The sequence below is a fragment of the Eucalyptus grandis genome, chromosome 2 (genome assembly GCF_016545825.1).
Source record: "Eucalyptus grandis isolate ANBG69807.140 chromosome 2, ASM1654582v1, whole genome shotgun sequence".
Taxonomy (NCBI): domain Eukaryota; kingdom Viridiplantae; phylum Streptophyta; class Magnoliopsida; order Myrtales; family Myrtaceae; genus Eucalyptus; species Eucalyptus grandis.
The window spans coordinates 27142515-27168754 of NC_052613.1; the positions used below are offsets into that span (position 1 = coordinate 27142515).

Genomic DNA, 26240 nt, shown 5'->3' on the forward strand with positions numbered 1-26240 from the left:
CCCTTAGCCTTTTCGACTCTCTATCTTTGTTCGCTCCGCTGGAAACATGGCGGTTTCCAGTGAATACCGACCTCTTGACGGCTTTCATTCTCAGGAGCTCACCTCCAAGACTCCCTTTCCCAGCCTCAAGCTCTACTTCCTCGTCGGAATCCTCAGCCTCTCCTTGATCTTCATAGCTTTCCTCATATACCTCCAAATCCATCTCGGCCGGACCTTGAAGAAGTGCAAAACGACAGCGAAAAAGACGAATTTGCGGGCATCATCCGGACCTTCCTATGAGGCTTTTCTAAGTTTTCGAGGACCAAACACTCGTCATGAGTTCACCGATCATCTTTACCATGCCATGGTGGATGCTGGGATCCTCGTCTTTAGGGATGATGAATCCCTTTGTGTTGGTAAGAGAATTAGTGATGAAATTCTACAAGCAATTGAGAACTCCAAGATTTACATTCCCATATTCTCTAAAAATCATCCTGCAAGTCCCTGGTGCCTCCAAGAGCTTGCATACATGGTTGATTGCACCTCAAAATCGAATGAGAATAAAGAGATTTTACCCATTTTCCTAGACATGGAACCTGATGTTGTCAAGCTCAAAAAAAAAATATATATATATATACAGCAAAGCTCTTTCAAAGCATCAGAAAAAGTTTTGCACTGAAGTAGTAGAATCATGGAAAAAGGCTCTTATTGAGGTGGACGAGATAAAGGGATGGAACTTGAAGAAAGACGATGGGTAAATGTCATAAACTTTTCAAGTATAATCTGTAGGTTTCCTTTTTCCTCCCTATTCTTTTTAATTGTGGTATTATTATTGAAAAGATAGTTTATACATCTCCTTGATTTTATATAGTTTAATTAGCGGTCGCCGCTATTGCTATCGGCCAATATAGCGGAGATAATAGAATTCTCACTGGCAGTAGTCAGTAGTGGCTGCTATCGGCAGTATCACGGCAATAGCTTTGGTCAATGGCACTATTACGGTGGTAGCGCGCCCTACTCATCTTGATTTTCTCTCTCTTTTCACTCTCCGCCTCTGACATAGCAGCCATCAGTAGTAATAGGTCTCCAAGTAGACACCAAGGGTGTGCATGGTAAACTTCCCAAGCCCAAGAATTTCTATTCTTCTCTTCCCCAGAACAAAAAAAGAATAGAAACCTGTTTGATAACGGCAAGTTAGTTTTTTGTTCCCGGGAACAAAAAGTTAGCCCGGGAATGGTTTTGGAATAGAAATGAGAAGTAAAAAAAAGTTGCTTCTTGTTCCCGGGAACAACTTTAAGAAATAAGTGAATTTTTTTCTTTTATTCTTCTCTTGCTAACCGCCATTGACCGCCGTTGACCACCACCCACCGTCGCCCGCCGCCGCCACCGCCGCCGGCCGACCACCGCCGCTGCCGCCGGCCGACCGCCGGTCGCCGAGGCCAATCGACCGTCACCGCCACCGGTCGCCGCCGGCCGCCACCGGTCGTCGAAGGCCAATCGACCATCGCCGCCGCCGGTCGCCGGAGGTGGGGCGACCGTCGCCACGCCGGTCGCCGGAGGCGACCGACCGTCGCCACCGCCGGTCGCCGCCGGCCGACTATTGCCGCCGCCACCGTCGGTCGCGGAGAGGCCGATCGACTGCTTTGCCCGCCGCCGCGGACACCGCCGCCGTCGTCGCCGCACGTCGCTGCCAGCCAACCGCCACCGGCCGACTGCCGCCGCCGATCGCCGCTACACGGCCCATCGGCCGCCGGATCGGCGCGGCATCCGGCGGTGGTGGCGGTCTACCGGCAAAAATAAAAAACAAATATAAAAAATAAACTGTTTTTTACCAAACGCATTTTATTCTTTTTCTATTTCTAGAGTAAAAATATTGTGTACTTACCAAACGGGTTTTTTTACATAGAAATTGTTCCCAGAATAGAAATAGAAAAGAACTATTTCTAAAAAAAATTGTTCCCCAGCCAAGAAATGTTCTCATGCGCAGCCCAAGCTGCTGGCTAGCCACTGCAGCAGCTCGTCTGTCAATCGACGCTACTTCTTCATCACCAGCCCGACACAAAGCCGCCAGAAGGCTCCAAGCCGTCCGCCTCCCACACTTTATCTCACTCATTGTTGCGAGCTGGATTTGGGATCTAGATATTAGGTCTGATGCCACAGAGCCCATATTTGGCATAGCTGACCGTGGGTGACCACAAATCTGGTGTCACCCAAGGCCAATGATGCCATCCCTGGCAGTCGCAAGGCCACGACCCTCATGACGTGGAGAATTGAGAAAAGGCCGAGATGGCGGGTCGATGGGGCACAATGGGTGACGGCACCGGAACGCGATGTTGATGGTGCAGGGGGGTGAGCGACGTCCACAATAGCGTGGCGGTGGCAAGGGCCAACGGTGATGGTAACTGAAGTTGGGGAGCGGAGAAAGATTCGCAAAAATCACCATCGTATTGGCTTCTAGATTTTTCTTTTTTTGTGTAATTTCCTCAACGTGTGAGGGAAATTTAGCTGCTTTAAGAGTAATTTTACAATATAAAAGTATCCCTAACACGGTTGTTAACTCATGGCAGCCAAGGAGATCTCATTTGTTCAGTAATTCGAATGGTTTCTGTCAAGCTGACGGTTGCATGTGAAAATGTGACTGAACATTTAGTTAAAGTTGATGATCGTGTAGAAGCTATAATCAAAATGTTGAATGTGGGATCTGATGGTGTACGATTTCTCAGAATCCATGGAATGGGTGGAGTTGGCAAAACAACCCTTGCTAATGTTGTCTTCAACAAACCATCTTCTAATTTTGACCGATGTTGTTTCCTTGCAGATGTTCGAGAATCATCAAAAGGCAATGATCGTCTGGTAAATTTGCGAAAACAGTTGTTATCCAAGCTCCTTGGTCCTCATTCTATCAACCAAATTTATCACGTGAATGATGGAATCAACAAGATTAGAGGAGCACTTAGAAATTAAAAAGTTCTCACTGTTCTTGACGACACGAATGAGAAAGAGCAACTGAAAAGTTTGGCAGAAAAAGATGGTTCGGTTTAGGTAGCAAGATTATCATAACTATGGGGGACAAAAGTGTCCTAAATGAAGGCCCAAATGTTTGGAACTATGAAGCATGTGAAATGAAATTTGATCATGCTCTCTCAATCATTTTAGTAGGCATGCCTTCAATAGTAACTCTCCACCAGATTGTTGTCTCCCTATCCAAAAAATTGTCCATACTTTAGGAAAGATTCCTTTAGTTCTTGAAATTATAGGTTCATCCCTATTGGTAAATCTAAAGAATTATGGTTCAACACATGGAAGAGTATACAAAAAGCTCCTCCCAAGGATGTCCAAAAGAAATTGATGATAACTTATGAAAGGTTAGATCTCGTAGAAAAGGAAATATTTCTGGATATAGCTTTTTTTTTTCTCTTTTTTTTTTTGTTAACGATGATATAACATACCCTTTATATATGTGGAATCACTATAAATACCACCCACAAGTTGCCATTGATGTCCTTGTTCTCATGTCCTTGATAAAAATCAAACAATACTTTTTGGATGCATGACCAAGTGCGGGATCTCGGAAGCAAAATCGTCCATCAAGAGAATTTCAAACATCTTAGCAAGTGTAGCAGAGTGTGGAAACGTGAGGAAGCACTAAGCATTATGAAGTGGAAAGAGGTATAAAAGGGAACGACAATTCATTTTCCTGCAAATTATTGTAAACTATTCTTGCAAAAGGAAAAATTAATTGCTATTAACGCTTGAAATTGTTTGCTTTTCACCTTCACATGTAAAGTTCTTGGTGTTTCCATTGTCAGGGAAGTTTAAAAATAGAAGCATTGTTAGTAGGTTATCATGGATCATATTTCTTTAGCGAAGAGAATCTGACACGTGATGAAGTTGCTAATTTACGAAACCTGAGGTTCTTTGAAGGGGAATTTGTGTCTCTTGTTGGAGACTTTAATTATATTTTCTCCAATTCAAGATGACTTTCTTGGCATGACTACAATTCCAAGTTTGAGAAAACAAACTTTCATCCGGTCAATTTAGTTGTTCTTAATCTTTCACACAGCTATATTTGGAGGAATGGATTGGCCGGGACAAATCAAAGTATGATACGAGTCCCACTCCTACCATAAGCATATCATTTTTAGTTTTTTTTTTTTTTTCACTATAGGCCATTTCTTAATATAAATTTATCAAATTGTTTTGCAGGAGGCTAGAAAACAAAAAGTACTAAATCTTAGCTATTGCAAGTACTTAAAGAGAACACCTAATTTATCTACATGGGTGTACCTAGAGAGATTGGTTCTTGAAGGCTGCAGCAAGTTAATTGAAATTGACCATTCCATTGATAAATTAAAGCTCCTAACTGTTTTGAACTTGGATGGATGTGAATCTTTTTGAGAGTTGCCCAAAGAAATAGGACTACTACATGCTTTGACGGATTTTGTTGTGTCTAACCAAAAGAAGAATATGAATGGTCAATGATCAGCAAAGAGCCCTCCTTAAAATTGACGTACTTAATTGGAGAGCTGGTGAAACTTAAACGGTTGAATTTATCTAGGTGTATATATATGGAGGAACTTCCATATTCAGTTGGGAAATTACAATCATTAGTCGAGTTGGATTTGGCATCGACAAGTATTGGTCACCTACCCAATTCAATCAACAATCTAAAGCAACTGAAAGTACTAAGGAAAACTGGCATAAGAGGGATAACAAAATTAACATGTGTGATTGGGCTGATGGAGAAGCTTGAAGAGTTGGATGCTCAAAAATGTTGCAACTTGACTGTCGAAATCCTTGAAGAAATTGCGAGATTGTCTCATTTGAAATAATATGAAATATCATGCTTGAGATGCAATTAAAAATAGTTAGTATGTAATTATAAATAAATGTAGTGCATGCAAATGTCATGGAAATTATTTTTTTCAAATTTTGAGTTTTTGAAAAAGTTATTGGAAACTCGCCCTCATGCCATCGAACATCCTCATTACACTAAAACATTTTAAAACTATAAATTGTGTGGAGACCCAGGCCTTAAAGCATCATCATATGACTAGTTTAGGATACCTCACATGTCTATCAATAAAAAGTACATTTTATTGATATGAAAAATTGCATTACAACGAGTATTGTCTTGGATCAATAGAGTTCACGATCCAAACTCTTACAAGGTATAAACAAATGAAACCAATGGAATTCCCTCCCAAGGGAGAAACGAAGGGAATACAATTGAAATGAAAAGCAGGAACTAGAAACATCCCTTACATAGTGAGATCAGTGGGCTCTCCATCTTCATCAATGGCACCAATCATGATATCTTCAAACGAGTCGGCGAAGTGATGGATAGTGACCTCCTCTTCTTGCAAGAGTTTTGGTGGGCCAGCGAAGAAATCCTTCAACAATGGAGGTAGAAGGCATTGGTAACTCTCTCCCTTAATATTAAGGCCTTTTTAATTATCTTGACCCTTTCGGTCCCCTTGGTAACTTAAGCCTTCATGTTTTTTCCTCTAGATAGCCTCAATGGGGCTTAAAACTCCTTGGGCAAGCTTGCCCAAACCCTTACCAGCAATGAATTCGTTCTTGAGTAATTCTTTGCTCGACATTAGGGAGACCTTCGAGAACTGAAGCTTCATGATGATTGACCTAGTAGGCACATGGGTGATAGACATTAGCTCAAATGAGTGGTAGCTCAATTCCTCCTTAACCTCTAGCTCAATGTAAGATATGGTTGTGTTATGGAAAGTCTCCACGTCTCTTTTGCATTGAATGGTCATGATCTTTCCATCGATAGCAAGTTTCATCATCTCATGAAGGCTAGAGGGAATGATCCTCGGGCATGGATCCAAGGATGTCCTAACAGCGTGCTAAAGTTGCTTGGGATATCAAGCACTTGGAATATCCGAGTAATGGCGACAGGTCGATCATTAGTGGCAAGTTGATTTCCCCTAATGATTCCTTTCTCATCCCATCAAAGGCTCGTACATGAATCTTTGGAGGGTGGACGCTTTTCATACTAATTCCCAGCTGATGGAGGGTGGATAAAAGGCAAATGTTCAATGTGAAACCATTATCGACCAGTATCCTCAAAATCCCGGTACCAAAATGTTGGGCAGACACATATAATGCCTTAGGTTGTGCTTAGCCTTCTCGAGGAAGATCCTTCTCAAAGAATGATATTTGATCTTTAAGAAATATGGCACCCACAAACTCTTCCAATTGTACCTCTCCAATAGTTTTAGGCACATGGACTTCATTCAAGATTTTGATAAGGGCAATCATGTGCTTTTCTGAAGACTTAAAGAGCTCTAGTAAGGAAATCTAAGCGGACATCTTGCACAATTGCTCTATTACCTCTACCTCACTCGTCTTGAGTGTTTTGAGGATTTGTTCAACTTCCTCATTAGTTACAGCATTCTTTTCAACACCCCTACGTGATGGATAAACTCGACCCGATCGGGTGATGACGTCGATTTCATTGGCTTCTTAAGTCCATGGGATAGCTTTGGTGTTATAAGTAGGAGGCACCTTGGTCTTGGAACATTCACCAACTTGTGGTGGTAATTTGATGATAACTGGTTTGAAACCCATGCCTGAGATCTTCATGGCTTCAAAGTGATCAACTAACGAGCCCAGCTTGACAGGATTAACGCCAATTGCGCAAGTCTTGCGAGGGACATCCTCCCGATCCGTTAGGGTCGCCATAGTTCGCTTACTTTTCACTTTCCCTAATAACATGTCACTCTGATACCATTTCAATTGCAGCAGGTCCATACAACCTGGGGGTTTACATCTTTTAGATCAGTCCCTTGCGCAGAAATATGGCGGAAGCACATCCATCAACTCCCTTCCCTATATTCAGAAAACGATGCACATCTACTAAACATTTATAGGTAAAAGCCAAACACTTTTATTTACTTAAACCAGATGGACATCATTCATCGGTACATCAAAATGCCATAGTTTTATATACTTGGCTATACTTCAAAAGATGACCAACGTCTCCTCCAACAGTCATATACTTAAAGTCCATCGATCAGTGTCGACGTCCAAAAGTTCCTTCCTTTGCTACCCTCCTCCTCGCGGTCATATCCAACCACTTGATCCATCTACCGATGGTAGTGGCAGTAGAGGTATCTTATCTAGTCTGAAATGTTAATCCCCAAAAGGGATAAGTACAACCACTCAGTAGTAAAATCCACCAAACTACTCATTGCGTCAAACAGAACAATCAAGACATCATAACAAAGCACATATCATTCATGTATTCAAGCATAACTTACCTTGCAGCCATGCATATGTCATCATACCATATGTGCATATACCATCATGCACTCATCATCAAGCATTCATGTATATATCACCATGACATATTTGCATATACCACCATGTAGTCATGCATATCTCACCATGCCATATGTACATATACCACCATGATTCATATCATTCATGCTATCAAGCATACATCACAATGAGATCCATTCATGCCTTCATGATCACATTTTCAATATCAAATAGCATTAATTTACTTTCATAAGCAGATCATGCATCATGCCATATGCATACACCCATGCACGTGATTCATTTTCAATTATTATCTTTCACAAGAATCTCATCAGTTTTTCTTTCTAGGGACCAATGTTTGCATCCCACAATTTATCGCTCGCACCCAACCTGGCATAGCGAGGAACCTCCGGCACACACTTCCGGGCATTTGGCACACACCTCCAGGCATCTCGTACCCCAACTGGCATCACGAGGAATCTCCCCCGACACACACCTCTAGGGCTTCCGGAATTACGTACCGCCATACCACCAGGCATTCCCCCTTGGACATTACGTACCGTATACCACCGGGCATCTCAAAACTCCCGAGGACATCCGGGCATGTATCGTAATACAACCGGGCATCCAAAGGGCATCGACTCATTCAAACCTTTGGGCATCCCGACTTTCAAGGCATCGTCGGCTCACACCTCCGACGGTATCATCATTATCATAATTTATATTCACATTTGTCTCAATATCAACATGGCACATGATGTGATGGCAACAAGGTCAATTTCAGCTTTTGATTTTATATGTAGTGCCAAATATCATCACATGTACAGCAAGACTCAATCACTTAAAAACAATATAATTCATGGGGCAAACTCATGGATTATAGCTATTATTTTAGAAACGAAATGCGTTCTTTTAATTTACACTTCTTAAAATTTAGTGATTGGCCCTAATAATTTCTAAGAATTTAATACATCATAGACAAGCTCTAGAGGCATTTATCTCATGAAGAACACAACACCACCAGAATTTCATACAAAACAGAATAGTCCATGCATTACAGCTTTTGAAATTCGCACAATCCAGCTTGCACAGTTTTAGAAAAAATTTTAATTGAATAGTCAAATGACCTTCAAAAATTATGAACTTCAAACATGTGATAGTTAAGACATAAAGGCAGATATTTCATGCATAAAACTACACCAAAATATCCCCATATAATTCGGTATAGACCATGCATCACAGCACTACTATTCTAACAGTTCAACTTGCACATTTTTTGAAACATTTTTGGTTAAATAGGCAAATGAACTTCAAAAATTATGAAATTTGAATATGTTGTAGGGAAGACATGAAGAGAGATATTTCATTCAGAACACGTTTCCAAAAGAACCTCATACAAAACGATATAGTCCATGCATTGCAACTTACAAAGTCCAAACACATCGGATTGCACAGTTTTAGAAACATTTTCTATTAAATACCCAAATGAACCTAAAAATTTATGAAATTTGAATATGTGATATAAAAGACCATAAGGTAGATATTTCATGAAGACATTGAAGTCAAATTAGTCCTAGATAATTAAATATGGTCGGTTAAAATATCTGTTCCTAGTATCGAAATTTCCAGATCTAACCATCTCCAAAGGACCACGATTTCACCTACCTATTCTTGTTTGTTTTCTCTAAATTTTTGATATGTTAAACCTCAGGATGTCCTTTACAACTTTCATTAATAATTCAAAGTGAAATTTCAACAAGAAGGTTACTTTTTACAGACCACAAAACCACTGAAGGTCATCACGACGAATTTCAGATCTAGTCTCTCAAAAGAAAAATCATTTTACTAACCATTTCTTTTTCGTTTTGCCTCAAATTTTAGTATGTTTTTCTTCAAGGTGTTTTCTATAACTTTCATGAAGAAATCGAAACAAGATTCCGACTAAAAAGTTGCATGCAACACACAAACTCAAAGATGGTCAAACTGGTCTTTCCAGAAACAGCATGCATGACCAACGAATCTCTCTCCATAGCTCCGAAATTTCATCCCATCTACCACAATCAAGACTTACCATCTACTACACATACACACAACAATGCAAAGAGTAGGTTTTAGGACTTCACTTGCCTCAAGTTCGAAGGAAACACAGCAAGACAAGGCGGGAGACGGCCTTCCTCTTCCCCCTCGCGACCCGCACTCGCCCCTCTCTCTCTCGCTCGAACTCTCCTCCTCTCTCTCTCGATCTCACTCTCTCTTTCTCTCGATTGCTCCGCCCCCTTCCCCTTTCCTTTTATTCTCTTATTTGCTTGTAATCATTAGGTTTTGCATGCATGAGACACTTGGCTCCAAGAGGAGGACAAGTGGCTTCAACAAGGAGACAAGTGGCTGCATCAAGAGGACAAATGGAGGAGGTGGCGTGGCCTCCATCCGGTTCTCCTCCATGGGCCGACGGTTTGGGCCTCTTGGCCTGCTTTGGGCCTGAAAATTTTGGGCCAAGTTGTCCCATGTCCAATTTAAATAGCCCATAGAAAAATATCAATAATAAGCCCATAATTCCTACACCACTTTAGGGCATTTAATTTTGATTTTTTCTATAAAAATCAATTAACATTCCCATAATCAATTAACATTTTCATAGGGGTTCGGTCCAAGAGATAAAATATCGTGGCCGATGATGTAATTGTCCCTATGGCCATTCAAAGACAAATATCGTTTCCCTCAAAATTAATATTTTGGGTTGTCAAAATTCCCGGATGCCACATCCTCTTTGGTTAGATCAATTACAACCGATTCAATCATAGCTACAAAGTCACCATCGAATTCATCTCCCCATCAGCTATGGATGATGTCCTTGGGGTTTCGGAAATAACTCAGAGAAGGAGTATACTTGACCATAAAGTCATAATTCCCACTTAGTTGCTCAAGGGTATCCACTACTTCACCCTTCTCGTGGGCTTTCCTTACAAACTCTCAATCCCAATGGGAGGTGTTGTATTCATCTTCATCATCTTCATCGGAATGGGCTTCTTCATTCTTCGATGAAGTTGGAGCAAGGTCCTCTTCATTATCCCATCCACTTGGGACAATGTCCTTTACATCAACAAAAAAACTCGGCGATGGTGTGACCTTCACCTTGAAGTCATAATTTCCACTTGGTTGGCCAAAGATATCAACTACTTCACCACTTTTGTGAGCCCTTTTAATGAACTCACGGTCCATGCTAGAAGTTCGATGTTCATATTCACTTTTGGTGTCAAAATCTTAGTACATAAGGACTTTCCCTTTCAAGGCTTGACGATCCTCCTTTCGAGTCTCATCCTGGCTTAGGTTCTCAGCATGTTTTATGACCGTTGAGATTATCTCTTTACTAGATAAATCAACTTCAACTAAAGACATCTATCCTTGAGCAAGTTCACCATCTTCATATTGAAGGATTCCCAACTCAACCATCTTTCCTAAGCAAGCCATCTTCTCATCATGAGTGATGTCGCCTCTCAATTGGCGATCAGCGAAGGACATAATTTGCTCCTACTTTTGCATATCCATCAGAAGTGGATACTTGTCATCATCCCCAAAAATTACATTGACATCCTCTACATGTTTTAGGAGGGGATTTTGTTGAACATTCGGCATTGAGTCTTTGAATGTAAGCAGATTCTTGTCCAGCAGGTTCTGGATCTTTGAACGGAGGATGTAGCAATTATCCACATGATGTCCTTTCTCGCCCATATGATATTCACAAGTCTTATTAAGGTCAAACCTAGGGAATTTTGGCGGATTATCCCTCGGGATTTCTCTCACTACCAAATGGCTTTCGATCAACATCAAAAGTAGTTAAGACATAAGTCTAGGCAAGGGAGTAAATTGTCTTTGCAAGGTTTTTACTTTGCAATCGAAGTTTTGGGAAGAATTCCCAACTTCCATAGCAGATTTACGAGCAAGAGGATTGTACATTTTCTAAGAAGTGGGGTTTTGTATATAGGCAATCTCCACAGATGACTCATTCTCTTTCTTTAGGATATACCTGCAATTCGTCGCAATCAACCGTCCTTCTTGCATGATCCCTTCAATACGTTCACCCAACTCCATCAACGCAGCAAAGTTAATAAAAGTGTGATTATACATTTTTTCGAAAATGTCCCGAGGCATGGCTTGAACCAGCAATTTCATAGCCTCCTTCTTAGACAAATGTTGTTTCACTTAAGACACCGTGGTTCTCCACCTTTAAGTATAGGCTTTGAAGGTTTCAGTCCTTCTCTTCTCGACCCAAACCAACTCCTCTCGAGTCGGGACGATTTCGGTGTTGAACTTGTATTTTTGCAAGCATTTGTCAGCAAGATCTTCCCAAGTATGGATAATTTCCAAGTCCAATTCGATAAACTATGTTAGCGCAAGACCAACCAAGCTATCTCAAAATGAGTTGACAAGGAGCGGAGGATTGTCAAAATAACAGGCCATCTTGCCCAGATAGTACTTCAGATATGTCTTTGGGCACTCAATGTCGTCATAGGCTCCTTGTAGAATTCGGGAACCTTCACTTTAGCAAAGGGTGACAGCTTGTCGAACCCCTGAAGTTGGTAGTCTTACAACATGCAAAGGCGTTCCTTGATTTTCGCAAGATGTCTTGAACCTTCTTCATCAAAATAAGGAGTCGGGATCTCCTTAAACGGACCCTCTAGATTAATAATTGTCGGGATAGCAATAGGGACTTCTTCAGCAAGTCCTTTTTCCACATCGTGGAGGTGCGATAAGAGTAGCAAGAGCTACAGATGTTAAGTTTTTTACTTGATTAGAGAGATTAGCTAATAGCGCCATCATTTATGCCATTTAGTTCTCCATGTTAATGACGCGAGAGCAGATATGTTCGTTCTGCATTCTTGCTTGGTAGCGAGTACGTATAATAGACCGTTTCTAAGCTGTCTTTCAATACCTTTGAAGAAAAAGAACTCCACTTAGTACATGAGTCAAGAGAAATCCACAAAATACAAAACCTTATCGATTTTATATTTTCTTAAGACGAAATAGTGATAAGAAGCGTATGTAATCCCAGTATCATATAACATTCCATCATCAAAATTTCTTCAAAAGAAGTATTACAATTGAAAAGGATGATGACAAATATTTAATTTGAACGCCCCCTTTCTAAAAATTACATAAGAACGAAAATCTTCATGAATTTTTATTAATTACTTCAAACAATTACAAGGGAAACAGGACGTTGCATTCTTGAAGCTTACAAAGTGGTTCAATTTTACATGTAATATAAAAATAAATACAGGGAAATCTCGATGAAAAGGAGGGAAGTAATAAAAGAATTCCTTTACAAGAGAAGAATATCAAATAAAAAGCCTAATGACTAGATGGGATCGTGCAGAGACACTTGTTATCATGGGTCAAGCATTCCTTATCGATCAAAGCTTCGTCTTCATGCTCCTCAATATGAGCTTGTCGAAAACCTTGAGGCTCAGGAATATTAGGCGATTGAACCTCAATCTCAGGTTCCACTTGATGGTAGATATAATCAATGGTAGCAAGATGAGTCCTCATTTCTCCCTCCAAGTCGGCTTCATCTACGGTGACCATGTAATGTGAGGAATTGGAGTACCAAATTCCGATGGCAACTCAAATCGTGGCTTCAACATGGCCAATTTGGTTTTCCTCAATGACCTTATCGTGATAATCAATATGATATAACCCGAGCTTGAGGATTGACAGGATCGTTTGAAGCGCACAATATTAGCAGTGCACCCTTGAAGGGTAATACAACGTTAAACTTGTTAATCCCACAAGGAGTAGTAGGTTGTCAACTCCACTAACAAGGCGCACCTCAAAATTCCCAAGCCATTGGACATGCCATTAAATTGAGCTAGGGGGAGGTTCTTGAGAAAATGGAATCATATAAAGAAAGATCATGATGGAAAGAATTCATTTCTTTGATGAAATCTAAGAATATGATGATGATATTTCGTGACATCAACAATCCTCATGTGAGGGGCAAATTCTTTCATATGTGAAAAGAGCCAAATTTGGAGAAATCCTAATAGGGCTCTAAGAGTTCCTCAGCTATTTTCTTTGAAACAATTAAGAGACACAAAATTTTTTATGAGCATCATGTGTGTAGAGCAACTAAATGTGCACACTTGATTGACAATATGAGTGATTAAAGGATCCATTGTTCTTCGAGTATGTAGGAACACCACAAAATCAAGGAATATGAGAAGAAAGACACGAGAAATTCGGTTCCCAAATTTAGGCTCTAGGCTAAGAAGATGTTGTTCAAGAAATGAATATGGGATGGAATTTGAATTTCCTTTAAGAATAGCCCTAATTTTGTTGGTAGGGATATTCAGGAATTGACTTAGCAGAGAGATTGATCTTGACCAATAGGAGCAGTAATGAAATCTAGGGAAGCATTGCCTAACCCAATGGCTTTCCGAGACGCCTCAATCATAAGGGTTAATTCATATCGATTAAACACAAAGATGGAGGTCATGGGATTCAAAAAATGGCTTTCTCATATGAAGTCTAGGCTCAAGAAATTGACACTACATTAAAGCTGTAGGAAATTATTCTTGTTGAAGGCTTGAAACTCGAAGATGGACCTACAGGATTGTATAGAGTCCATGTCTACCTTTGAGATTGCTTGGTGCAGAAAGATCACCTCTAAGATGCATACTTATCAAATAACTTCTCCAAGTGAGTTTTGTTCTTTTTTAGGGGAATTAATCTAACAACAATTGTTCTATATATGATCATCATTATCAATGTCACAAGAGATCGACTTGTTCTTGATTGATTACCATAGAGATGTCAATTGAAGATTCTTTGGTCATTTTCGTGACTTTCCATGTGAAAATGCCAGGTGCTGACAATGTTTCTTTTTTGTTGCGGGGGAGTAGAAGTTATCAAAAGGGCCGAGTAAGAAGGCATTGCAAGCATATTCTCCTTAGATTTCAAATTTACTTTGACGGGACACATTTTGCAGAGAATTGGGAACTTTAGCAATCATTTGAATGTGTAATGTTACTATAGGCAAAGTAGAGGCTATGGTTATGTTACATAAATAATATTACACTTTCAAAATCAGACCCGTCTAGATTGTTTCTCACGTTTTTTCTTTTCTCTTGCGAAAGAACTGTTGGGGATTGAGTTCATTTGATTATATACTTGTTGAGGCCCATCAAAATTTGTTATGGTGACTCGTGAATAGAAAGCCTATCATGCGAATTCTCTCTTCCGTGGTGTTGTAACTATCTTGGCAGTTCGCTTTAGCTTCTTTTTAAAAATGCAAGATATGAGAGGCAGCGTGATTTGAGTCATCAATTCCAGCAGAAACTAAGGCGAATAATGCAAATGAACTGCAAAATAGATTTTGACTTACATATGACTTAAAGATTTAGCAATTTGCACTAGGTCGTTTGCAAATATGCACAATGTAACTGCGCTCTTACACCTACTGCTTATGATAGCTATTTGCAAATAAAATTGGCTTTCCCTCTTTAGCTAGCAAGATATTTAGATTGTATGCAGACTTTGTTCATTATAAAAAATAAAAAAAATGGAACCGGCAGAAGATGCGACGGTTTACAGTGAAGGTAATTTGATATACAAACACCTCTTGACAAGTAAATAAGATTAGAAAACAAAGAAAAGTTTCCAGGTCAAAGGAAGAGAACTTCCAGTGTTTGACAACGTTATTACATGACTATACAATAGCAGCTTCCTGCGGAACCTTTGACCTTTCTTCTAGTAGAAGCTCTCTCTCAGCAAGGTCGTGGAGGATAATGCCCCGAATAAGGACCTGAGAAATGAACTACTAACTACACTCGGCAATGAACAACATAGAATCAACCTAATAATTAGGTAATTCATGCACAATGGTTGAAACTTGGCGCATACCAGGTGGGCTGGGAGGTGGTGGAGATGGGTGCAGAGGATAAGCCGAAGGGGGAGGAGGGTATGTTAGAGGAGGATAGGCCGTTGGAGGCCGGGGAAAATGTGGCGGAAGTGGGTACATCACTGGATATGGTGGATACGATGGGTATGCAGGAGCTGTCGCAAGGTGTGCTGTGGCAAGTGCACTGCAAGGAGGAGCTGATGCGAGAGGAGGTGCAAAACAAAGGCAGCTAAGGAGCAGAAGAAGCTACATATGACGGTGCAGATGGTGCACAGCTTGCTTCTGGTTTCTACAATAGCACAAGCACAATACTGTTCAGAATCCACAACAGAATGATCATGGTAAATGGTGATGATGATATTCATACCAAATGAAATTGGTACTTACCATTTCATTTGCGTAATGCAATACCAAGCGTGCTTCTCTGGCATATCTGGAATCAGAGAAAAAAAAGGCACTTTGATTTAGACAATCAAACCCTTTCTTTCTAGAGGATAGCAATGCAAATGATAAGTGACAATTGTCCTACTCCATAATTGGATGCCACAGAGATTGATTGGAGGTATCTGTTGGGTCGATATGTTATACACGTAAAAAGGAATAGCCGAGGAGAGGAGAATCTACTAGGAAATCCATCACATGCATCACAACTCATATGGAAGAAAGAACAAGATAGAAGAACCCGGTAAGCTGTCATTGGACTATCTTCATCTTTTCCCTCAGATGTTTTACGTTAATCCAGGGGAGGATGTTACTCAGATCAGCATTTTTTTTTTTTTTTATGTACCAAGTCATACAATACTGCACATCTTGTGCCTAAACGGGAGGCTACGTAATTGGCTGCCTATATCATTCTATGAAACAAAATGTGTGGATAGTAATACCAAGAACTCACATTATATTGCCGGGAAACAAGTGAATTAGAGAAATCACACCACTATTCTTGCACAAAGGTCATCTGATGTACTCCATCTTCTCACATTTTTTTCTTGTATGTTGCTTTTGAAGCTGATACATAATTCTACATGCATAAGAAAAGAGAAATAGATTTTACGGATCGTACTTGCCTATTTTTTAGTCTGAGGAGTCCAGGCCATATTGTTCAAGCTCTAAGAAAGAACCTTATGGGGCCTAACAATGGAAAATACAACTAAGATAAGAACGCTAGCCACACCAAAATCCAAAACAACTTGAAAACAGTTTTGTTAGCAAAATGGAGTACTAGAAGGAGGAGCTGATGTGGGAGGAGGTGCAAAGTACGAAGGCACCTGAGGAGCCGAAGAAGCTACATATGGCGGTGCAGACAGTGCACAGCTTGCTTCCGATTTTTACAATAGCACAAGCACAATATTGTTCAGAATCCACTACAGAATGATCATCGTAAATGGTCATGATAATGTTCTATACCAGAGGCAGCGGCAATGTGCCAGAGAATGCAACGGATCTGAGCTTGCTGAACACAAATCGGAGCCGCTGACGAGACTCCTGGAGGGCACGATAGAGGCGATGCACCGGAGAATCCAGCAGATTGGAAGCAAAGGCGAGAGAGAGTGAATTAAAGGAGAGGGAGACTCAACAATTTGAAATATTAGAGAGAATTTTAAGATCTTTCCCAGCGAGACCACCCGTTGACGTGGCTCCACACGTCACTTGTTGGGGTGGAGTGGGACTGTGCTCATGTGGTGGAGTGGGACCATTTAATAACTTCTCTATGAAGATAAGATGAATATAGAGTGTAGGGTTAAAGTATACTGAAAGTGGTAAAACTTCCAAAAGGTACATTTAAGTGCAAAAATTAGAAAAGAATGAAACACTTAATTGCTAATGGCAAAAATTTCTTACAAAATTGCTAATGTGGCATTTTTTTCAATGAGTTAAATGCAAAATGATATTATTTTGCACGTTGATGTGGCTAAAAAAATGTAAAATGAAATCGTTTTTGTGTTAACGTGGCTATATGAGCCCAAAACGACATCATTTTATCTCTGGATTTGAATTTTAATATAAATAATAAAATAAATTTAAACAACTAAATTAATTTCTTTTTAAAAAGTAGTAGCACTATGTTCAGCAAGGGCCTGCATAACTCTTGTCGCCACTATCACCCCACCATCATCGGCAAGGGCCAGCGACGATGGGGAAGGGTTGACCGAGGTTGCCAGCCAATCGTTGATGAGGGTCGCCATCCCTCGCCTGAGGGCTTGCATGCCAACGGTTGACAGTGGGGGCCAACAAGGATCTAAGGGAGGGCAGAAACTCTCACCTCATGTCTGAGCAAGGGCTTGTAGGCCCTTGGTGCTGGTTGGCTAGGGGTTGCCGGCCCTACCCAAGGGCTGACAACCCTAACCAATGCTCCCCCACCATCGCCAGGCCTTGCTGATGATGTTGGGGGCAACAATGGTGAGGGCTGTGTAGGCTCTCACCAAAGGCTATGTAGGCCCTCGCCGAACACTACACCTTTTTCTTAATTTTGGTTCTTTTAATTTATTTTAATTAATATATACATTAAAATTTTATTTTGGGATAAAATGATATCGTTTTGCATTCTCATTATTGAGTCAATTTTCCAACATGCCACATAGACCACTTATATTATTAAAAATATGCCACATCATATTTTTGACCACCTTCACCGAACTTGAAATTTAAATGTCCCAATTTAAAATAAAAAATAAATAAAAATTGACACTTAAGTGTACTTTTTGTAAATTTTAACACTTAAGGATCCACTTGTGCCAAATTTTGGCACTCACACAATCCTTTAGCCTAGAGAGTAAAACATTGCAAAGCTCTGCATATGTCCCCAACCATGAATGACTTCATCCCAAAGACCTAACGACTTCGTACGTTGCAAAGCAGTGCGAGCTTCTCGTAGACGAGAGACTGAGGAGCACTGCAAGGACATGGAGGCGGAGCCAAATTATTTATCTTCTGGTGCGGATTAGGCTTCCAACGACCTAAAAAAAATGAGCTTCTCGTAGACGAGAGACTGAGGAGCACTGCAAGGACGTGGAGGCGGAGCCAAATTATTTATCTTCTGGTGCGGATTAGGCTTCCAACGACCTAAAAAAAAATGAAGCTGAAGGCGACGCCAAATAATGCCAAAACTGCAATTGAGGCTGACGAGGAGGAAGTGATCTCAAGAATTAGGCTACACACACTGACACGATCTCCACAATAAGAAAGAATGAAAAGGGCAACTAGACAATCAGCCCCACCAATAAAGAATAAATCAGGTGTGGAAGCTTGTAATGTCAGTTCCATAGACATAACATGTATTCATTCCTTGCATGAACTGTCCGCGTGCATGAAAACATGGCAAGAAACCGGTTGCAAATATCTTCCAATGTCGTTGTGAAATACAATTCTTATCTTGTGTTGTTATCCCATGACGAGTTTCTTTAGAGACGATAATTAAAAAATCTGTATGGCATCACGCAGACAATTTAGCGGTGCCAAAACCACCTCAGCATCATTCAAACAATTCAACCCCTCAAACACCAACTCAACAACATCGAAGTAAATTGCATCAAATGTGGAATTGATGCTTGATGTTAATGCCTTTGCGATGGTTTACTCTGATGTTGCTCAGTTGGTGTTTGAGAGGTCGAATTGTTTGAATGATGCTAAGGTGGTCTTGGCGCAGCTGAGTTGTTTGCACAATGTTGTGCAGGTTGTTGATTGTAGTCTCTGAAGAAACATGAGATTACAACATGACAATATTTGGGTTTCACAACGACATTAGAAGCTCTTCTCCACAGATTTCTTGTCGACCCAACCAATGCAAGGCTATCGACTTCTATCTCAAGAGGAAGGCGATGGAAACAACACCCAAACCTGAAGTCATACCATAATAACATATGGAACCACCATTAGGAGAGAGAGAATGGCAAAATTAGGATATGAAAATTAGAGGTTGGGAAGATGAAACAAGCTTAAAATGGATATGCATATGAAGGAGTCTAGGAGCCTATGGGGTTTGAAAGAATGATATGTGAACCTACATACCAACTCATTTCGTATAGGTTCATATATGCTATTAACTTGTAATGTATATAAGTAAAGTGCAATTTTATCATTAATTAGGTCATTTGTTTTATTAGTATGTGCAATGTATATAAGAAACTCAAATCCTATCATTGATCGGTTATGTTATATTATTTGTATGTGAGGTATGTGTAAGTAAACTAGAATCCCATCATTAGTTAGGGATTTATTTTGCTTGTATTTGTATGATTTATACAAGTAAATTGAAATCATATCATTGGTAAGGTTTCACATTGTTATTTGACCGAATAAAAACCCTTGGAAATTTCCTTTCCTGTCAAGGTGAAACCTACACGGGTCCATCATCTATTATATTTATTATTTTTACTATTATAAATTTAAAATTAAGAAAAATAAAGAGAATATATCTTGAGATACATTTGTAAATAACAATACTCGTCCGTTTATATATTCTTTACATAAAAGTACAATGAATGACCTAATTATGTTTTGCTACTAAACAATAGTATTCAGGTTTAGTTATATTGAACTAGCACGTAAATATGTACAAATTAACTCTAAAAAGCCCAACTTTAAGGTTACACGGATATCTGATTTAAAATGTCTCTGAAATTTAAAAACAATAAAATATCTTCATATAAACAAATTTCTTCTATCGATTCATATCGAGGAATCGAAAGGTGGATTTTGTAGAGCATATATATCTTGCTACTTAGAATAATAGAAATGGAAAAATTAGTAAATAAAAGACTAAATATTCATAAAGATACACATGACTAAGATACACATGACAATATCACTCCTAATAAATTTGAAGTGCATAAGTAGGAAAATAAAAAGATTCGAAAAGTGTGTCTGTTACATCCTCATTGTGTTTTAGAAGTCGATGGTTTTGCTGTTCCATGATCTGTTACGTGTCGACTAAACTATTTTTCTTCTTACCACCACCAGCCCTGGAGGCAATATTCTTAGGGGTTTCCTGGTGCATGGATGACAATAATTTACAATTTGTCTAAGTGGTACATACGTATCATAAAATTTACAATCCAAGGAATAAATGGAATCCTTAGGATAGCATATACACACTATAAAAGGAACACAAATATGCACTCTGCCCAAAAATATGTACCCCTCTCGATCTAGCATGGAGGGCAAACTTCATCCTTCCAATTAAAATTTATACAACTCTCTCCCAAAATTGCAGTACCATATGACATGATCCATTTTTAAGGAAAGGAAAGCATCAACTTGTTTCCAACTACAGGCATAAACAGCATCGACAAGTCAGGACTTGCTCAATGAATAGGGTTCTTACATTCACCATCATTTAGATCCATGTCGGGAGGCAGACAACTCTCAATGGTTGTTTGAAGTTCCTCAAACCCAGGACCATGGTTGGCATTTTAAAGCTGCCGCAGAACCTGGGCTGGGGATTTACGGAGACTTGTGTAGAGAATGTCTTAGGCTTGAATACCAGATTGGGGGATTGAAGTGTGCATTTGCTTCCCTGTCATCGAGTGCAATTACGGTAGTTAATCAGGCCAAAACTCTTCATAGATCCGTATAAGCACACTGGCACTTTTGTTTATCTAATTGATTTCATGAACAGGGTGATGCAACACCATTAGCACATCAGTAAACTTATATTAGAGTAATCGGGCATAAGCAACAGGGGCATGTCAAAATACTACCTTTGACTTACAATACTATCACCAAAAGTTTAAAATGATCACAAAGATCTGAAAATTTGTGCACCATTAGGGCAATCAATGGCTTATGAAGTGAGTTAAAGATACTACTATTCATCCATCATAAGAAGCATCTGAAGACATCTCTTCACTAGAGCAATGTGTGATATTACACCTTCACATACGTTAAAAGAAGGAAAATTCCAGGTGCTCGGTCCTCAAAGATATCAAGATGACATACCTTCCTCTTAGCAGGTACAGACAGATTCTTAGCTGGCTTAAAGAAGGATTCTAATCTGTAGAGAATAAATGAAAGAAATCATTGGATAAGAGAAAGTACATTTTGGAAGTCACTTTCATTTGTTCAAGCTTTTTTAGTTACCGGCCTTGCGATGACTCATCCTTAGCTGCCTTAATCTTCTCTATCGCCTGATACACATGGTAAAACAACATTGAAAACATGTATGCTCTCTCCTCCAGAGGAAAAGAAGCAACTTCCTCCAGTAGGCAACTGACCAACACATTACTGAAGATAAAAGCCATACCTTCGTCACTCTGTCAATGTTGAACCCATTCTCATTCACGAGAAAGGAAATTAAGCCCTTGAAAGGGAAATAACATTCAGTTAGGAAACAAGTCAAAAATTCAAAAAGTGAAATGTTGCAAGTAAATCCCAACATGAAAATGGCCAACCTCCTCATTTGGAGCAGTCCATTTTATCTCAGGCTGTTTTTCCGTAGAAACTATTGGTTCCTTGAAAAGCAGTCGAGCTTCGCTGTAGGGCCAATTATCCGGTATCTGATACCTATTCAAAAAACAAGCAAAAACATTTCCTTAAGAAGGACAACTGAACTGAATGAAGACTTCCAAGTAATGCAAAGAACCTCTGGGTCTTAAGGATAGAGAAACGATATGATTTTGTTCAAGTAAGATGAAGGAACAGACAAAGCAGACATCAGAATAGATAAAAGTATTGTAGTAGATCAACACATGAAATAGCATGGCCGATGCACTGATTGACAGCCCAAATCTATTGGTGGCAATGGATCTTTCAGTTTCAAATTGTTGACCACATATTTCCATGCCAGCTGAGTTTGAGAGATAATTCTTTTAAGTCAAGGAATTCAGCAGCCAAGACTATTACAGTGAGAAATGTTCCTGCCTAATTTTGCTTACGAGTCAGGGGACAAGATAAGAGCATAAGAAGCACCTCTGCTTGTTTATGTTCTCTAGTATGTTTTCTATGGAACCATGTCGACGGATAAGCTTAAGAGCAGTCAGCCCTCCAATACCTGATAAATTTATTCCAAAGTAAAGCCACTGAAATCATCAAGCTAAAAAATACGAGAGAAAAATGACATGCGAGAGCATAAAACAGTTAACAGAGCACTGCAACAATATCACATCTACCTCGAATGCTTTCACAATAATCACATCCAGAGAGAATGCACAGGTCAATGAATTGATCCATATCCAGATTCATCTCCTCCAAGATCTAAAAGTCAGGAAAGTGAGTAAAATATTTAAGCAATCACAATGAATAAACTTTTCTAATTACCTTGAAATTTCAAATTCCATGACTGGAACTTTTCTTGAGCTGGGATCCATTAAATGGCGAAGAAATTTAGGAGCTCCAAAAGTAAGGGAATCCATGTCTTCAGAAGCAACTGCATAAACCTGGAAAACAAATATTACAGCTAAATCACCATTTATGGTAGATGAATTCTGGTTAGCACACAACAATTAAGCAATGATAGGAATTCAAAATCAGCAAAAATCCCTTGGACAAAGGGCTTAGTAAAGAACATACCAAATGTAAATGACTACGTAGAAGAAGACATTAGACAAGTGAAAAAGCATGTGTGAGTGAAAAAGGAAATTAAATCATGTTTACATAGTGTTAAACGATTGGTTATCATGGGAAAACAATGAACAATTCTAAATCAGAAGACAAATCAAATGGGAAGATACTTGCCTTTCCAGCTTTGCAAAGTGCAGCACATTGTGCCTCTGCTTCTGAAGTAGCCTAAAGTACAAAAACTGAAATTGGTATCTGAACTTTTTGTTAGAAATAAAAAGAACAAACTTTTCAGACAGAATAGTAACCTCAACTACTGGGACACCAATAAGCCTTAATAGTCTTTTGCAGTCTTCATTGTGCTGTTGCGTCACCTGCAAGAGTATCAAAGCCATGTATTACAAGTGCACACACATCCAGTTAGCTAAGTAGATTGGTTTTTTCTGGAAAACAGAGACAAAATCAAACTTCACATCAAATAAGACAAAAATATCGCACCGTAACAAAACCTAAACGAGACCAACCTTCACAGTTCTTTTACTGAATTTCTCTATGTCTTCCTTGTTCTGAGACTGCAGATACAATAAATACAGAGCTCACTGAGCATTTTTGTACTCTGTGTTTCTGGGTGCTTATGTGTGCGAGAGAGAGAAAGAAATGCATATACCGCAATGGCTACTGCCAACTCCTCAGAGGCAGCTGCCCTCTTCGAAAAACTGCTCAGAAACTCATTTAAGGTAACTAAACATATTCATAGATAATTCCAAAAAATAGAAAAGAAAAGGCTACGTAATAATAAAGTACCGTTTTGCCAGCTCTTGCTTCTTCAAATCAGGAGGTGGACCATCAAATACGTAGCTATCATAACAACAGCAAAACATAATTCAGAGAAGCACGAGCTTCATTCTTCTAGCATTCTATCCCAATGAAAACACTGGAGGTAAAGAAAAAAAGTTTACACTGGCTCTATGCCCGCCTCCAACAGCCTAATCGTCCGGTAAAGCATGCCATGCAGATGACTGCACGGGAAAGCAGCTCAAACTCAAACACTTTCCAGGCACAAAAGATCACATCGAAAGTGGATTTTCATTTTTATGGAGTATTACAATGCCAGTGTACCTGGTGACTTCACCAGCCTCGTTGGTGAGCATCTGAGTCCCCTTCCTCCCAACCACAACCTAATCGACCAATCAAAAGAACCAAAAAAAACCCCAACATTCAAAATCCAAATCCCCACCGACAAACTGAAACGCGGAATCGCAGGCATCAATCCATAAAGAAGCAACTTAACGAGGAACTGATAGATGCTCATGCTGGCATCGACGGCGATCCTCCGGCCGAAGTAGCTCTCAAGCTTCTTCTCCTTCATGGCGTTCGGGGCATTGTCCGCCAGTAGCTTCGTCAGTCCCTATCGAAATCAGTGGACGAGACTCGATGAACAACATATGGAAAATGATGGGATTGAAGGAGACGGAGGTCGAACTGAAACTACCTTGATGCCCATATCGGAGAGAGAGAATTGTTGCAGAGAAATTGAGGGATGAAATCGAAGCTGCTTGTAATGAATTGAATTCTAGGGTTTCGAGCTCTTCCGCTTCCCGCCTAATTTGGAGACCATCACGCTTGCGGGGGGCGAAGCGTGGGAGTCACGCGCAGGTGTCGCGACTGGTTTTTTTCGGTTCTAGCTATAAGCTCTCGACCCATTTGAATTAGCAACTGCCATGATATGTACGTATCCGGAGTATTACTCGTGTGTCATGCATATTCGTACTCCTACGATTTCTTGATATTTCCAAGATATCGAAATTAAATCTGCCATTTGATACTAACTACTTCTAGTAATTGAGTGGATGGGAGTGTTGAATTCACATGGAGGTCGAAATCAATTATTTTTTTTTTGGTCGAATAAATATTCCTTTCATTACTACGTGGGAAAAGTACCAAAACATTTTCCCAAGTCAAAACATAATAGAGATAAGAGACAATGGGGAAGTTTAGACAACCAATTTGTTACAAGGGAGTTGTTTCGACAAGTCTTCACAACCCAATCCACGGCCCGATTCGTTTCTTGTGAACAAACGGCAACAGACACTCCAACTAAAGAGCCCAGCAATTGTTGACAGTCCACCACTACCGATTGGACAACCCATGGGACTTCAGCCTGACCCAGGATAGCATTTCCTATTGTCAAATTGTCAATCACAAGTTGAAATTGAACTACTATACTTATTTGACTCTGTTCACTGAACTGAAGAGCTGCCATTAGTGTCTTCTCCACAAGGTGTAGACCTTCCTTCAAAGCTAGGGTTTCCACGATGAGGGCAGACGAAGCAAGGACTTTCTTCGCAAAGCCACCCACAAGACGCCTGCAATGGTCTCTGCAAAATCCGGCCACAACTCCATGTTTTGAGTCGCTACACCAAGATCCATCCACATTTAATTTCAATGAGCCTATAGGCAGTGGTGTCCACTCTTCCTTTAGCAAACCTCCCATTTCATTTCGTTGCTGTTTAGCATTATCGGGATTCCATTTTCTATAGAGTTCTAGATCACTACTAGCTTCGTCCACAATTTTGTATGGCTTTAGTTTGCTAGTTCTAAAGACCCATGCATTTCTTTCTTTCCATACCAGCCATAATATACTAACAAGGAGTGCGTTTGAGTTCAGCTCATCCTAGTGAGGCAAGTTCTCTGAGATCCATTTATCCATCCTTGCGATTTTTCCGATAGCCATATTCAACTTGATGCGGGGGTCTGACCATATCCTTTTTGTCCAAGCACATAAGAGGAGGAGATGCTCGAGGGTTTCTGGGGCTTCGTGACATATTGGCAAAGTGGATCAAGTAACATTTTTCTCTTGTAAAGATTTTCTCTTGTCGGCAGCGCATTAGTGCATACACTCCATAGGAAAATCCAAACCTTTGAGTAGTGCTAGGTTTGCCAAATTGTAGTCCATAGAGATCAGGGAGGCTGATATGATGATGACGCTTGGTTGGCATTAGCCATTTTGTCTGAGAACACATTTTGTTGTAGCCATTTTTGACCGAGTAGGAGCCCTTACTATTTCCCGTCCACACTAGTCTGTCCATTCATGGATTGGAACTGAGCGATATGGATAGGATCTCATGGATGACATTCTCATCGAACATTTCCTTTAGCTTTGCTACATTCCATTCTTTTTCTTTCTTTCAGGTACAATCAATTCCTCAACATACTTAGGCTCGTTTAGATTTGTGGAGCCTCTAATACGGCCTCTAAGTAGCCATACATCTTCCCTGATTTTGATATGTTTATCGTCACTCACCAACCATCCCATCTCAAGTTCAATCACTCCCCTTCCTATAATCAAGCTTTGCCATCCCCACGAGGGGCGATTACCCTTACCGGTATGCCAAAACTCCCCTTGTGGGTAATAAATACCTTTACAATTTTGGTCCATAGGGAGTTTGGAGCCTAAACAAGTCGCCAAGCTTGTTTCCCAAGCATAGCCTTGTTGAAAGCTACTAAGTCTCGAAACCCCAACCATCTTGTATCCTTCCTTGTTCTCAAAGATTCCCAGTTCTTCCAATAAATTCCTTTCCATTCGACA

The 26240-nt window shown here is 40.0% G+C and overlaps 1 protein-coding gene and 1 long non-coding RNA gene across 2 annotated transcripts in view; both read right to left on the reverse strand.

The window, feature by feature from the left end:
• Positions 1–19938: 19938 nt before the first annotated feature.
• The window catches only part of LOC120290428, a 52327-nt gene continuing 46025 nt past the window's right edge, over positions 19939–26240 (reverse strand). The window contains exon 2 of the long non-coding RNA XR_005548423.1: positions 19939–20144. This is a non-coding gene — a long non-coding RNA (uncharacterized LOC120290428). The remainder of the gene's footprint in view (positions 20145–26240) is intronic.
• On the reverse strand, positions 20172–24332 carry LOC104426401 (flap endonuclease 1). The gene is made up of 17 exons (XM_039306677.1): positions 24144–24332; positions 23943–24059; positions 23771–23829; positions 23611–23670; positions 23456–23509; positions 23319–23367; positions 23176–23223; positions 22960–23025; positions 22829–22879; positions 22413–22530; positions 22264–22350; positions 22064–22145; positions 21547–21658; positions 21399–21455; positions 21236–21282; positions 21095–21149; positions 20172–20672 (listed from the first exon to the last, which is right to left on the reverse strand). Exons 1-17 carry the CDS (start codon positions 24153–24155, stop codon positions 20493–20495), a joined length of 1254 nt encoding a protein of 417 aa, XP_039162611.1. The 5' UTR covers positions 24156–24332; the 3' UTR covers positions 20172–20492.

What these genes read in the sequence shown, in the direction of transcription:
- LOC104426401 (XM_039306677.1), bottom strand. An exon ending in TCAGTAAAAGAACTGTGAAG is followed by an intron (nt 23,026 to 23,175) that starts GTTGGTCTCGTT and finishes ATACTCTTGCAG; the next exon opens with GTGACGCAACAGCACAATGA. An exon ending in ACATTGACAGAGTGACGAAG is followed by an intron (nt 21,283 to 21,398) that starts GTATGGCTTTTA and finishes CATGTGTATCAG; the next exon opens with GCGATAGAGAAGATTAAGGC.